Source organism: Panthera pardus, unplaced genomic scaffold (assembly GCF_024362965.1).
Source record: "Panthera pardus isolate Hobbes unplaced genomic scaffold, ASM2436296v1 HiC_scaffold_13, whole genome shotgun sequence".
In the NCBI taxonomy this organism is placed as follows: domain Eukaryota; kingdom Metazoa; phylum Chordata; class Mammalia; order Carnivora; family Felidae; genus Panthera; species Panthera pardus.
This window is the reverse complement of record NW_026526688.1, coordinates 121670433-121685282: the sequence shown is the minus strand read 5'-3', so window position 1 is coordinate 121685282 and position 14850 is coordinate 121670433. Positions and strand designations below refer to the sequence as shown.

The 14850-nt window shown below is 43.2% G+C and overlaps 2 protein-coding genes across 4 annotated transcripts in view; both read right to left on the bottom strand.

Moving 5' to 3' along the window:
- DNAJB14 (DnaJ heat shock protein family (Hsp40) member B14) overlaps positions 1-3024 on the bottom strand; it is a 45951-nt gene extending 42927 nt beyond the window's left edge. For 2 of the 3 annotated variants that reach the window (XM_019415761.2, XM_019415770.2), the window contains exon 1: positions 2764-3024. In XM_019415761.2, the coding sequence (XP_019271306.1) occupies positions 2764-2896 (133 nt within the window). In that variant the 5' untranslated portion in view covers positions 2897-3024. The remainder of the gene's footprint in view (positions 1-2763) is intronic. The other variant, XM_019415777.2, reaches the window with a different exon arrangement.
- Positions 3025-4505: 1481 nt separating this feature from the next.
- LOC109247286 (histone H2A.Z) lies at positions 4506-6762 on the bottom strand. The gene is made up of 5 exons (XM_019415789.2): positions 6610-6762; positions 6098-6175; positions 5698-5811; positions 5217-5346; positions 4506-4945 (listed from the first exon to the last, which is right to left on the bottom strand). Exons 1-5 carry the CDS (start codon positions 6610-6612, stop codon positions 4884-4886), a joined length of 387 nt encoding a protein of 128 aa, XP_019271334.1. The 5' UTR covers positions 6613-6762; the 3' UTR covers positions 4506-4883.
- Positions 6763-14850: the final 8088 nt, after the last annotated feature.

Below are 14850 nucleotides of genomic sequence, written 5' to 3'. Positions count from 1 at the left end.
TTAAAACAACAATGACAACAAACAGTCAAAGAATAAAGTTTCTCAATGAAGCATTCAACAAATAACAAAAACCTCAAATTGGTTATATAAAAATGACAGGCTAAAAGTTTAAAGCTTCTCAGAGCCTCACATTTGTTAAATAGAAATGATACTGAACCACCTGAGAGGTTACTGTCAAATGCTTTCCATGTGTATTAACTCTTTTAATCCTCACAACAGCCCTAAGAAATTGGTACATTATTGTCCCATTTTGCAGATGAAAATGCCAAAGGCTAGCGAGGTTATCCTACTTGCCCAAGATTAACGTTACAAACTAGTAGGTGGAGGAGATGAGCTTTCAAATGCCAAGGTATTGTCTTAAGGGTTACTTGCTTAATGTCAAAACTGTCCCTCTAGGACTAGATAATGACTAAAATGAAATCATGTATCCATACGGTATGCAAAAATTTTAACTCTGGAAAATGATTTCTTGGATACGACACCAAAAGCACAGGCGATAAAAGCAAAAATAGACAAACGAGACTACATCAAACTTAACTTCTGTACATCAAAGGACACAATAAGATTTCCTACAGAATGGGAGAAAACAGTGTGTGAATCATACCTCTGATAAGAGGTTAACATCCAGAATATATAAGGAACTCCTACAATTCAACAACAAAACAAATAACCCAATTAAAAAACGGGCAAAGGACTTAAATAGACATTTCTCCAAGATGATATAAACAAGCCAACAAACATAAAAACATGCTCAACATCACTAATCATTAAAGAAATGCAAATCAAAACCACAATGAGATATCACCTCACACTTTTTAAGATGGCTAACATCAAAAACAAACAAAATAAATTTTGGTGATGATGCAGAAAAACTGGAACTCTTGCTCACTGCTGGTGGGAATGTAAAATGGTGCAACTGCTACGGAAAACAGTATAGTAATTCTTCAAAAACTTAAAAACAGAATTACCAATATGATCAAGCAATCCCATTTCTGGGTATATATCGGAAAGAAATGAAAACAAGAAAAACTTGAAGAGAGATACTTCCCCACATATGTTCACAACAGCATTATTCACAACACCAAGATATAAAAACACCCTAAATGTCTATTGGCGGATGAATGGATAATGAAAATGTGTGTGTGTGTGTGTGTGTGTGTGTGTGTGTGTGTGAATGAAATATTATACAGCCTTAAAAAAGGAAATCACATCACATGGTACAACATGTATTCAAAGGACATTATGCTAAGGGAAATAAGGCAGTCAAAAAAGACAAATACTGTATGATTTCACTTATATAAGGTATCTAAAGTAGTCAAGTTTTAAAAATAAAGAACGGTGTTGTGACGGGCTAGCAGGCAGAGAAAATGGGGAGTTGTTTTCATTGGCACAGAATTTTAGTTCTGTAAGATGAAAAACTTCTGGAGATCTGTTACACAGCAGTATGAAAATGGTTAATACTACTGAACTGTACATTCAAAAATGGTTAAGTACTTACTTTTATTATATATTTTTACCACACTTAAAAAAATATTAATTCCTTTTTCTTTCACTTCCTTTTCCTGTCCTCCCCAGTACAGTATTCAACAGGAATGTAAAGAAAATGAGGAAAGCAAAGAATACAAAGGCTTCAACAATGTAAAAAAATTGATAAAACAATAAAACAGCCTCGAGTTCTAACTTATCAATAATTTTTTAACCTGGAAATACCTTGGGCCTCGAGTGAAACAGTATCCTATTGGCAAGAAAATAGAGCAGAGTATTTAAAGGATTTTTGCAGCTGGAAAGCTCAAGTACTATTATGACTTTGCTACTAATTACTCTGTGACCTTGGGTAAAATACTTTCATTCATTCATTCATTCATTCATTCATTCATCAAAAAGTCTGTTTACACATGGGTAAACCTGGTCAAATGAATTTCACCTCTACATAGGATTGAGAAGTAAATGAAACAATTCATATAAAACACTAGGCACAAGTCCTGGCACTTTTTAAGTGCTCAATAAATGCTGGCTATTGTTACTACTTTAAAGCCTGCAGAGCAGGACATGAACAGAGCGAATTCAACTAAAGTCAGTCCAGTACGCTATTCCTTAGTGATTTGCCTCATTTATCGAGAATGATGGTGTTACCAAATCAGATACTATTTAGGAAAACATTGCTGACTATCATTCTTGCCAAATTTGTGCTCCTCTCTTCTAAAGAAACTCTCGACTAGGGAAAAGCAGTGTCATCTCAGGTATTCGAAATGTTTGCTTTGGAAAACAGTGTTCTACCCCAGAGGTGGTGGAACCGAGACCTGTACGTTAGCCACTAGAGTTCCCCATTCCTCACCTCATTAGGGGCCTAGGCCTTATCTGGGGGTGAGGATGCAGTGGCAGGGGGGCCACACAACCAAACATCCATATATAACGCCCGACTCAGGTAAGACGGACAAATCTCCTAGAAGAATGAAGCTAGTCTTTACAGAACGGACCGGGGTACCGGCAACACTCGCCAGTCAGCTGAGAGCCGGCATCTCGAAGGCAAGCTGGTGCAGAGGGAATCTCCGGGAGCCCATCCCAGGCCCGGCCCGGCCCAGCCCGGGACAGTCGGGGCAGGGGCGGGGGTGTGTCGGGATGCTCCCCCCGGGGGCCTTGCGGCGGGATCTGGGAGGCCGGGGCCCCCCCGCCGGTTCCCGGAGGGGCGATGGTGGGGGCGGGGGCGGGCTACACGGCGGCCTGGGGACCCGGCAGGTAGGGAAGGGACACCGAGGGCCTCACCGCGGGCCGAGGGCAGTGGGTAGAGCTTCTCCGCCTTCTGCAGGAAGCGCTGGGCCTTCTCGCGGTTGCCGGCGTTCAGGGCCTCCCGGGCGATCTCGACACATTTCTCCGCCTCATCCCGGTTCCCCTCCATGGCTTGCGCTTTCTTCCGTTTCCTCCAGCGGCGCAGCTACGGAGGACGGAAGCCGCGGCCGCGATGGAGGCGAGCCGGCCCGGGGTGGGGGCGTGCGGTGGCGAGCGGGGAGGAGAGCAGAGGACCGTGGCGGCGGCCCCGGCGGACTGGCGGGCTCTCGGCTCCGCCTCCTCACGGCGGCCTCCCCGCCCCCCGCGGGCCGCTACAACGCGAGTCGCATCCCTCCGGGCCCCCGGACCGAGCTCCCGGGCCTGGACGTCGGTGCGGACTCCCCTATCCGTGCGCTGCGCCGGCAGGCTCGGAGCCGACCAACTTCGGGGTTGGGAGGGGAGGCGGGCGATACCAGCCCCGCTGCCCGCCGGGGGACTGCGCCGAGGTAGGGGACCCGGCCACCCGCCTCGGCAGCGCCGTGCCCCCTGACCTCCCAGGGCGGCCAGCGCAGGCAGGAACCGCCTTCCAGGCGGCCGGGGCGACGGAGGGGTCTGGGGACGCTCCCTACAGGAAAATTCCCAGGGATCGAAGGGCTCGCCTCTGGGCCCCCTTAAGCCTTGGGAGGTTTCGGTCAGGTGAGTACTGGCGCTGTCAGTCCCTATGCAGCGCTTCCGGCACAGGTGTTTAGAAGCGCATCAGAGCCTCGTTTGGTCCTAACCATGGGTTATTTTATTTCAGCTACACCCCATTTTTCTGACCCATATTCCATTAAATTGTCTCTCAGTACATCCACAAGGTGTGGACACTTTGTTTGTACTTTTCGCAAATTTTTCTCGTGAAAAGCCCAAATCCTCATCCTTTATGACCCAAACAAGGCGGGAGCCACCTTTTTAATGTGTCACCATCAGAGAAATAAACCACTTGTTGGGTTTTCTCCCCTCTCCCATTTTCAGGACATTCCCTGGTGAAATGCTGAACCATGTCACGTTGGTCTCTTTGAAGGGGGGAAAGGGACCACTTACTTATTGCTTGGTAATGTCCTCCATATAAGAAAAAAAAAAAAAAATTAGGGACTGCTCACAAAGCAAGTATCAAAATGAGCCATTCAACTCAACCAAAATAATACTCAAGCTATTGTTTGCATGCAAATAAACACCTAACTCAGGACTTACAAAGAAATACTTCTTAAGAATGGGAATAGCATGGCCTCCCAAAGGGTTAACTACTGAAAATTTAATTCAAGTAGACTTCAAAACACTGTAGCCTAAGAAAACACGTTTCAAAGACCAAACTGAAAGTTCGCTCTGTGGAAGTAGCTGTAACGCAGGACTTCCTCCTTTACCTGCCCTCTCCTTCCCCATATCCACCACAGCAAGTGCCCACCAGGGAAATGACATCACATAAAGCAGGCACAGCCAATCTGAACTGGGACCGTCAAGCTTAGCTTAAGCAGCAGCAACTTGGCCCATTCCAGCTTCTGGCTTTTTAAAAAATTTTAATAGCTCATTACATAACATTAAAAAAAAAAATTATACTTGGGTCTTCTGACTTGGTTGATCTACAAGTTCAATTTCAAGAAAAGAAATATGCTTAGGTTACTGTTGTAGGAGATACCTACTCAAAAAAAAAAGAAAAAAAAAGGAATTCCTATTGCAATCAAGCAAATTTAAAACACAACTAGTTTGGGATATGACCTTTATTGAGCTTATCCACTGGAGTGGAAATAATGTCTGTACAAAACCAAATGTTTGTTACTATAACTTCTGCATCACAATTAAAATCCAAACAGTTTTTTAAAAACAGTCAACTCAATCAAAACCCACTACTTCAGAATCAATAGCTTCTTTGAAGCCACAGTAACACTTAAATATGGTTAAGACTCGAATGCAGAAATTTGGTTGGTTGGAAAGCTAATTAAACTTCCAACTTGCTCAAATAGAATTACAAAAAGGCAAAATTGTGTTTTTCACAGAGATACAGTCCACTGGAATCACCAACACTGGACAGCTGTTAAGAGTATTTAGAGTCCTGAGATAATAAGGAATCCAGGCATCCTTTAAACAGTCTTCTGTTGTCCTTTCTTCCCAATCAGAGATTTGTGGATGTGTGGAATGACACCTAGGAAAGGGACAGGGATTAATTCCACTTTTTAATATACACATTTTAAAAACCACACCATACTTAAAAACAAGAGTTTGACATTTAACCTGGAAGGTGTCTTTACATGTACAGCTCAAGTATGTAAAAACTCATTCAGTTATATACATAAACCAAATTTCATGATGCAACCACAATGAAGATCAGTGAAAATAGTACTTCTGGACTAGAAATTACTACTAAGAACTGAAGAATGTTTTCTCCAAAGGAGTAAAATTTAGTATTTACATACCACCACCAGCAATTGTAGCCTTGATGAGAGAATCCAATTCCTCATCTCCACGAATAGCAAGTTGCAAGTGACGAGGAGTAATACGCTTTACCTTCAAGTCTTTTGATGCATTTCCTGCCAATTCAAGTACCTACAAGGGAGATTCTAATCAATCTCCTTCTAACTTTCCTTAAAGACCAATGCCCAAGGGGTAGAATCCAATCTTCACGGAGATACATCTACCAAATGTCGCCTTCCTCCACTACCTACCTGAATGGCAACACTTGAAAAGGGGGCACGCAATTTTATTTCCAAGAGCAGCAAACTCAACCAAGCTCAGTAGGATCTCGTAATGAACACCAGCCCCCTCTAGCGTTCTCAGAAGCTTCTTGCCGCGTTTAGAGCCTGGGAGTTTTTCTTGCATCACTTTCCTCCTTCCCACTCGTCGCCACCCCCAACCCCCCCAAACCTTTTCCAGATTATAAAGCGTACACCCATTTACCTCTGCGGTGAGGTACTCCAGGATGGCTGCGCTGTACACAGCGGCAGTCGCGCCCACACGTCCATGACTGGTCGTCCTAGATTTCAGGTGTCGATGAATACGGCCCACCGGGAACTTAATTTTAAGCACACAAACATAAATGCACAAAGATGTTAGCGTCCAAGATGGTAATATTACACGCGCGCCAAAGCAAGGGGTATGGACGCTGGTGCAGCAACGCGCCCCAGCATCGACACACGTGATCGCCCCCCCCCCTTCGATATTTATCGTATCGGCAAACCAAGTCGCGACACCGCATCACCCACGCAAAGACGAAACGCCCGTCTAGACCGAAGATAAACAAGAAAAGAGGAGTAAAGAAAAACACCACGGCTCCCGGACTGCACGAACCACCACTGACCTGCAAGCCGGCTCTCTGCGAGCGGGAAACCGCCTTTGTCTTGGCCTTTCCGGAGTCCTTCCCAGCCTTACCGCCAGCCTGCGGCGCGCACACGCCCGCGAGCGAAGAAGGAACGGGGAATATAGGATTACCAGGGCGGCGTGCCCCTCCCCCACCGCAGCGCGGCCCAGGCGCGAGCGCGGCCCCGTGCCCAGCCGGGGTCTCCGGCCAGCCGCGCGCTGCAAGGGCGACCCCGCCCGCCCGCCCCCCGCTGCGCGCCCGCCGCGGCCGCGCGCCTCCGTCCGCCCGCCGGCCCCCAGCGGCGCTGCGCGCGCCACCCAACCGTCGCCGCCCGCCGCGAGATCGGAGGCTGCTCCGCTCGCCGCCGACAAAACACCTCCCCCCCGCTCTTCCAAATCCTGTCTCCGCGCGTTCCCAACCGTCGCCACTTCACCCCCATCTCCCGTGTGTAACGGGTTTTTCTCCCATCGGCAAAAACCCGCGGAGTCTGCGAGCGCTTCCGCGAAGTTTACCATTCCGAATTCTGCTGAAGCTCAAACAAGCAAGGCAGAGAAAAGACTAGTCAGATAGCCAGCGAGATCCCACCGCCTACTCCTTCGTCGCACCGCGATTCAAACTGCGCTGTCTCCCGCCTTCCCCGCTCCCTTTATACTGCAGAATGTTCCCTCATCCGGGAACTCGGATTGCTCATCCCACCAATGGCTGCCACCCGCCCTCGGGACGCGTCCTTGAGGCCTCAGCCAATGAACAAACGAAGAATAGGGCGGAGGGGCGGGCACTTCGCAGCTCGAGTCGCTATTGGGGCATGGGGAAGGAGGTGGGGGGAGGGCGGAGGGATGGGAACCGAGGAGAAGAAGGGCAAGGCGGCGGGAGGGAAGAAACAGAGCGAGCTACCCAGCGGGAGCGAGGAGACCCGCCGGCTGTGGTCACGTGTCTGGGAGGAGGAGCTGAGAGGCTCAGGGGAGGGGCGCGGGGTAGCGCCCCCAGTCTCCCAACCTGATCTCGCAGGTTACGTGTTGTGGCCTCCGGGTCTAGCTCGCCCTCTTTTCCCCCTCCCTAACCGCCCTACCATCCGGATTGGAGCGCTTCGAAGGACGAGACCCGCCGGCCGCCTCTTTCCGGGGCCCGGGGCACCCTCTTCCCCACCCCCCTCTCCATCCCCAGCGTCTCCTCTGGTCTGACAGGTGGCGCGTACGCGTCGAGCTAGAGTAGCCCCACTCCTCCGTGCACCAGAAGCTCAACAGACCTTTCGCGTTTCTTCCCCCTGGGCAAATACCCTGCCTCCGACCGATCACGACCCGCTACTCCCACGTCATTTTTAGCTGTATCTCCCACGTTTTCTTTCCTCACCACTTTTGAAGCTCCCCCCCCCCCCCCCACGAGATAGTTCCAGGGGAACAAACGGAGGAGCAAAGTCACCTCGGTGTCAACAAAAGACCTTTTGGTCTACGCACAGAGGGCTTGGAGTGAGGCCGTATTCTTTAATCGAATCATAAGCCATATTTTTCTGGATAATACACATCAGTGGGTTGTACCTATAGCCTGGAATCTGAAGTTGATTTAGTGAAACCTGAAAGCCATTATGTGTCAACTTTTCTATACAAAACATTTTCCTACATGACAAATGTTCGATAAATGTCAGTGGGGTAACTTCTAACATGATTCACAGACAGTTACAGATGGTCCATGTAATCAATTGCAAATGGTGGGCTTAAAAAATAGTCCTGTACACAGAGTACTATCGTAATGCCAGCTACTTAGTCTTCCAACTAATAGATTAATAACACCTGTGTACATCTCCAGATGCTTGTAGTGATCTAAATCTTTCATATTTACAGTTATTACACTTTAACAGTATTTCCGACGTGAAGAAATTGTGAACTCTGTATTCTTACGTACTTTAGATTGGCTTTCAGTTTGAAAGATTTTATCAAATTAGAGGACTTGTCTAATTTCTGAGAGATACATTCTAGAGAAGAGGTTCTCAAGTTTGATACTAAGGTATTCCTCCCCCTTGGAACTGAGGACTTGTTAATGATGTCATCAATAGCAAGAGTTAATTAGTTCCCCAACTGCACTGATATAATGATAATAAAAAGCTATGAAACCTGATGTGATGGTTAACCTAGCCTCCATTGAGCCTTTCTGATACATAACTCACAAACCAACATTAGTACATTTTCTAGTGTAGAGAATGTGTTCTCTTTGTTATGAGGCTCAACTAAAGGAATTCACTGTTGCCTCACCATATAGAGTTTAATAGAATGAGCTCAGGAATAGGCAGAAATGAATTCTACTCTTCTTTCTCACTGTGTCATCTTAGTTGCTCTTTGGAACTTCTGGTTCTTCTATGGGAAGGGTATAGTATTGGGACGCCTGGGTGGCTCAGCCAGTTAAGCATCTGACTTTGGCTCAGGTCATGATCCCACAGTTTGTGAGTTTGAGCCCTATATTGGGCTCTCTGCTGTCAGCCCAGAGCTGGCTTCAGATCCCCTGTCCCCCTTTCTCTCCGCCCCTCCCTGCTCATTCTCTCTCTCTCTCTCTCTCTCTCTCAAAAATAAACATTTGAAAAAAAAAACGGTTTAAAGAAATCTTTCACATAGTTGTTGAAAGATTAGAGACGGTATGCAATGTACCTTCTAATGTGTGTTTGTCACATAGTAAGCACTCAATCATAACTGTGAGTTTATCTTATATGTAGGAGATGAATCACTGGATTCTACTCCTGAAAACATTATTGCACTATATGTTAACTAACTCGGATGTACATTTTTAAAAACTAATAAATTTTAAAAAATAACTGTGAGATTATCTTCTACACTGGAAGCTGGGGAGGGCTGAAATAAAGTATCTTTGATTCCTAAATATTTTTTCCTGTCTAGTACATTGTCTTCCTTTGAAATGAAAGTAGCGAGCCTGAGGCCTGCCCAAGTAGACACAACCAAGTCATCCAACCTCCAAACTAAAATCCAAAATTAGTTTAATACATTCCATAGTTTTCCTCTTCCTCTGGGTAACAGTATAATATCACTTTCCTCAGTTTCACAGCAGTTTTGTGATTGCCTACTCTTTTTGCTTCCCTGGAAAATGTGTGGTGCAAATATGTTAATATTCTTGGATTATCTCTCCTATTCTTGTGTTTATACCAATACTCGTATATAATATACATACTAGAGCAATATAATTCTTTTGTTCAATGCCATATCTAATTAGCTATTTAAGTCCTCTTTTGTCATAAAAATCTAAATTAACATGAAGTAGATGGTCCCAATATTATTGACTCTCTCCTTAATGGCCCTATCCTAACTCTGCCAAACTTTCTATAACCTGTTACTATCTCGTGTCAAACACTAGCATGTATGTTAACTACTGTTGTTGTTTTTCTTCTTATGGTGAAAATTTGAGAATCTCACATTTGGGAATCTTAAATTTCTCAAATACATTTTGCTTTAAACAACCCATTTTTGTTCTTTTTTTTAATGTTTATTTTATTTTTGAGGGAGAGAGAAAGAGAGAGAGAGCAAGTGGGGAGGTGCAGAATCCAAAGCAGGTTCCAGGCTCTGAACTGTCAGCACAGAGCTCGACGTGGGGCTCAAACTCACAGACTGCGAGATCATGACCTGAACCAAACTTGGACGTCCAACAGACTGAGCCACCCAGGCGCCCCAGACACCTATTTTTGTTTTTAAGTTTATTTATTTTGAGAGAGAGAATGAATGTGGGCAGGGAAGGCACAGAGAGGGAGAGAGAGAATCCCAAGCAGGCTCCTCCCTGTCAGCACTGAGCCTGACACCCGCTCAGTCTCACCAACCATGAGATCATGACCTAAGCCAAAACCAAGAGTCAGACACTTAACCACTTAATTGACTGAGCCACCCAGGCACCCTGTAAACACTTATTTTTAAGCAAATACAAACAGACTTGCAAGTTATTTCAAAAGATATTAGTCTAGATAGATAATGGCAGAATTCTTCTCTTGAGGAAATCCACATGAGAATCCCGGGTCTCTACCAAGGGCATCCAGAAAAGAATGTGCCTTCAATGACTCTGAGTTCCAATGTCATATAATACAGCATAATGACCTAGAGTTAAGAAATGAGAACAAAAACAAAAACAGATTGAGTCTGGATAGCCACTCACTTGTTATACAGCCTGAAGTAAGTTAAACTCTAAGCCACAGTTTCTTCACTTATTAAATAAAGAGTCATAGCATCAGATAAACTAACCTCAAAGAACTATGAAAGGATTTCATGAAGTATAAAGAATATAAGAAGGAATGTATTAGCTGTGGAACAAAGGCTGTAATCCTCCCGAAATTCATCGTATAAGTATGATTACATTAAGAGAAACTTATGTGTTACAGCAATGATGAAACCAAGGCCATAGATTTAAATTCTCAGTTGTCCAGTTATGCACTTCCCATGACCACAGATTTCATACTCTTAATTCATAAATACAGGGCATAGGTTACAAAGAATATCATCTGAATCTACTCTACCCCAATCCACTGCCATTTCAGAAAAAACAATTCAAAGGTCATGGGGCCCAATACATCTTTTAATACAGCCCTAAATTTGTTTTCATGCCTAACAGTTCTCAGAATGTTTGAAAATTTGTTTTTTTTTTAATTTTTTAAAATAAAATATTGAAGATCTTTTTTTTTTTCTCATATCCTTTCATTATCTATTGTTGGTTTTTAAGATTTATTGGGTAGAGGAAGGGACTCTATGTGTTGATCTTGTTTTCCCAAATAAGATTTTGCCTATATTAGTATCTTACAACACCTATCCTTTCAGCTAAATTGTAAATACTGCACATCATAACACAGGATGCAAAATCCCTCCCTAATAAAGGAATAGAAGCGATATATTCTAGTTTGGTGCTGCCAGCCTGTTAGGTAAACTAGAACACAGTCATTAAGTTGTATTACGTGCCAGGCAACATGCCAAGTGATAGCAGTTGGGAGACAGGATATGTAGGGCTTAGGTTCTTCCCTCGATCTAGCTGAAAGGATCAGACAAGGTAGAAAATTTAAACAATGCTCTAATCATTAGGACCGTGTTAATAAGGCTGTTACAAAATAAGTTCCTGGCTGCCAAATCAACAGTTTCTCTAGTTTAAAGGACAGAGACAACTGCGGGCTGGAGTGTTTTTGAAGAGTTTGTTTCAATGGACATGGGGAGAGTTTAACTAGACTGGCAGGCTCGTGTAAGGAAGCAGCAGTTAGTTAGAAGGTAGATGTGGAGGAGCTTCCTGGTCATATCCCTGTATCTATTTTCCCATCTTCTTGAGGAATAGAACTTCCAGTTTTTAGTGGGACATTTGCTCATCAGAGTATAAGTATATTTGGCCATAAAAAGAGTTTTCACTAAAGAGTATAAGCAGCAGTAGGAACAACATCCAGGAAGTTTCCTTTAAAAAGACAAGCCTTTTTCTTCTTCTTGCTGACTGGAATGAAAACTGTTGGGAAAGCCATTTTGGACCATGAATATAGGTCACACATGGAGGAATAATGAGATAGAAAAACCAAGTGACACTATGGAGTATCAAACCTGCCCTGGATCTCTCTGAACTTTTGCATCTACTTTGTTTGAACCGCTTTGGATTGTCTATCACTTGCAGCTGAACCTGATCTTAACCATTATAATCCAACATCGTAAATCTTGGAGAAAGCTAGCAGACTTTACCCTGCAGAACTGAGAGACCAGTTAATACTTCTGAGAAGGGAAGAGCCTGGGTGGCTCAGTTAGTTAAATGTCCTCCTGATTCTGGTTCAAGTCACAGTCGCACGGTTCATGAGGTGGAGCCCCTCATCAGGCTCTGCAGTGACAGTGTGGAACCTACTTGAGATCCCTTCTCTCCTCTCTCTGACCTTCTGCTGCTCATGCTCGCGTTCTCTCTCTCTCTCAAAATAAGTAAACTAAAAAATAAAAATAAATACTTCTGAAAAGGGGAAATACAGCGTTCACCGATTTTATGATACTAATCTGGCATGAGGTATAAAGCAAATCATAAAAGGGAAAATTTTGTTAGACGCCTGGCAAAGATTACATATGTCACTTAAGTATAAAGCCTAAAACCAGCATCATACTGTAACCAAGGGAAGGATGTAAAACATCTTGAAGAAAATATCAATAAAATTTAGTAACTGATACGACATTTAGGAAGGTGGGAGGTGGACATGAATAAATGAAAGGACTTAAAAGAAGATACCTAGGTTTTTAGATTGATGGTCTGGGATATAAAGTAGCATCTAAAGAAATGGGGAGGGATGCCTGGCTGGGTCAGTCAGTGGAGACTGTGACTTTTGCTCTTGGACTCTTGGATTCGAGCCCTGTGATGGGTATGCAGCCTACCTAAAATAAAAATTAAAAAATTAAAAATAAAATAAATGGGGAGGCCAAGAAGGTGGATGTGAATAGAGGGGAGAAGAGATAAGTCAGGAAAGTCATGAAATATTTAAGTTTACATTAAGAAAATTCAAGAGGAATTTTCAAGTAGGTATGTTGGAAATAAGGGCAGGAGCCTGTGAAAGGAAAAAGTTTCAAAGGTATATCCCAAGGAGTATGCCTAACACAAAAGTTTGGTAGTGATGTCAGAACTGTTAAAAGATAAACTGAGGCACATTAAAAAGTTTGAGAGTTCATTGGAGCAAAGATTGATTGGAATCGAGCAACCCCAAACTAGAAAATAGTCAGGGGTCCTCCACTGACAGGAGCTGGGGAAAAAGACTTAGATACAGGGTGGAAGCAAAGAAAGGAAATTACTTGATTAGCTATAGTTTAAAGCTCAGTTGTCTCATTGGTTGTCTTAAGTCTCTATTTCATAACCTTGAGGCATTTACAGGCTTAAGATTTTAGGCTGCCTTGACTATAGAGCCACCTCAGTCTAATGGCCTCCTTGTTTAATTAATTTAACACCACAGATAACCACACCAAGGAAAAAGTGAATACAATTGAGAGCTAATGAGCAACCTAAGGAAAAGACCCAAAGAATTTAAGTGTGTGTGATGTCTCACCAGGCAGGATTCCTTACTAAACTAGAAAATTCCCTATAGTAACAATGTCTAAGAAGATGATGTCCAAAACATTTCCACGTGTGTCTCACTAGCTCTAGGAAATGACCATTAATCTGTTTTGGATCTTTACTCTTCTGTTTACCAAAAATGATGATGTTGCTAGAGATTCTGAGACTAAATCTGGTTTTATCTACACTCCTGGTTGCTATGTAAATTTCTTATGCCCAATGTCACAAGGCAATGATAACTAAGAAAAGCCCATTGGCTAAATTCTCTAAGTTTGAAATTCCGCATAGCTATCTTAGTATGAAAGGGAATCCAGATGCCTTCTTCATCCTGAGGAGGAAAGGGAAACAGTGCAAAAAAAGAGGAGTCTAAAACCATGAAATTTATACTTCATACCCCTCCACAGACTCAGCCCCAGGGCAAAAACCATATGAAAGGGGTGCTGTGACATCCATTGTTAAAACTTTGTAGAGATAAGTGTGACCCCACAGTCCTCTCAATTGGACGGAAATGGCTCAGAGAAACAGCTGAAGCTTTTTCCACACCCTTAGGTTTTCCCAGCTTTGGTTTGTGTGGTATTTGGGGAAGAGCGGGAGCGGTTTGAAACTGTTCATGAGCACAGTGCAACCTAGGGAAAGCTAACTCATACAGCTATCTGAGAATCATCTTGTTAGCTATTGTAGTTGCCTTAAGGAGATTCTGAATGAAAAACTTCTCAGGAGAGAACTTAATTAGTGCCTTTGACCATACATACCTTGAATCTCTCTGTCTTAAACGAACTATGTAGACTCGGTAACTAAACAACTTTTAAGACATCAGTGTTATTCTTTCTAATTGAACACTGTTTTCACTGTCTTGTAGTGTCCTGATGTTTCATGAAATAGTCATTAATTTCTTCAGTAAGCTCTCTCTATTGCTCAAAATCTCAGCAGGAAACAGTCTGAGACGATCTCTTCCTCCATTAATAGATTAATCCAACAACTCTAGGCAAGAACTGTCCAGGTCATTTATCATATTTCACCACAGGATATGGAAATTTACATGCTGGCTCTTTGTTTAGATTTTTTATTTCCTGTTTTAAAATTAAAACAGTGTACTCATCTTAATTCTCAAAAATGAAACGAGTCACTTTTTCTCCAAAATAAGCTGACAATTCAGGAATTTTACAAAATACATGAGAGGGAAAAGTCTGGCAAGTCAAAGTTATTATATATTATTATAATGTAGAAGTCCCTGTTTCACATCACTGATTTTGTAATGTAGTAAAACTTTTAATCTACAAAAAGGGTTTGTTCAAATTAATGAATATTATGAATTATAGAGCACTTGAAGATAAACACAGTATCTTGAAGATAAATACATATATGATACATATAAGTATAAATATATAACACATTTATAATACTTTCACATATGAATATATATATATATAACACTCCAAGTAGCTGCTAAACATATTGCCAAGGAAAAATACCAGTAGATTTGCTTTAAAAAAAGATTTCTATGATAACTTTATTTGTAAATGTATCAAAGCTCAAGACCTTTTTTTTTTTTAATGTTTATTTATTTTTGAGAGAGAGACAGGGCATGAGTGGGGGAGGGGCAGAGAGAGAGGGAGACACAGAATCTGAAACAGGCTCCAGGCTTTGAGCTGTTAGCACAGAGCCCCACACAACCCACTGAGCCACCCAAGGGCCCCTCAAAGCTCAAGAACTTTTAAAATATGTAT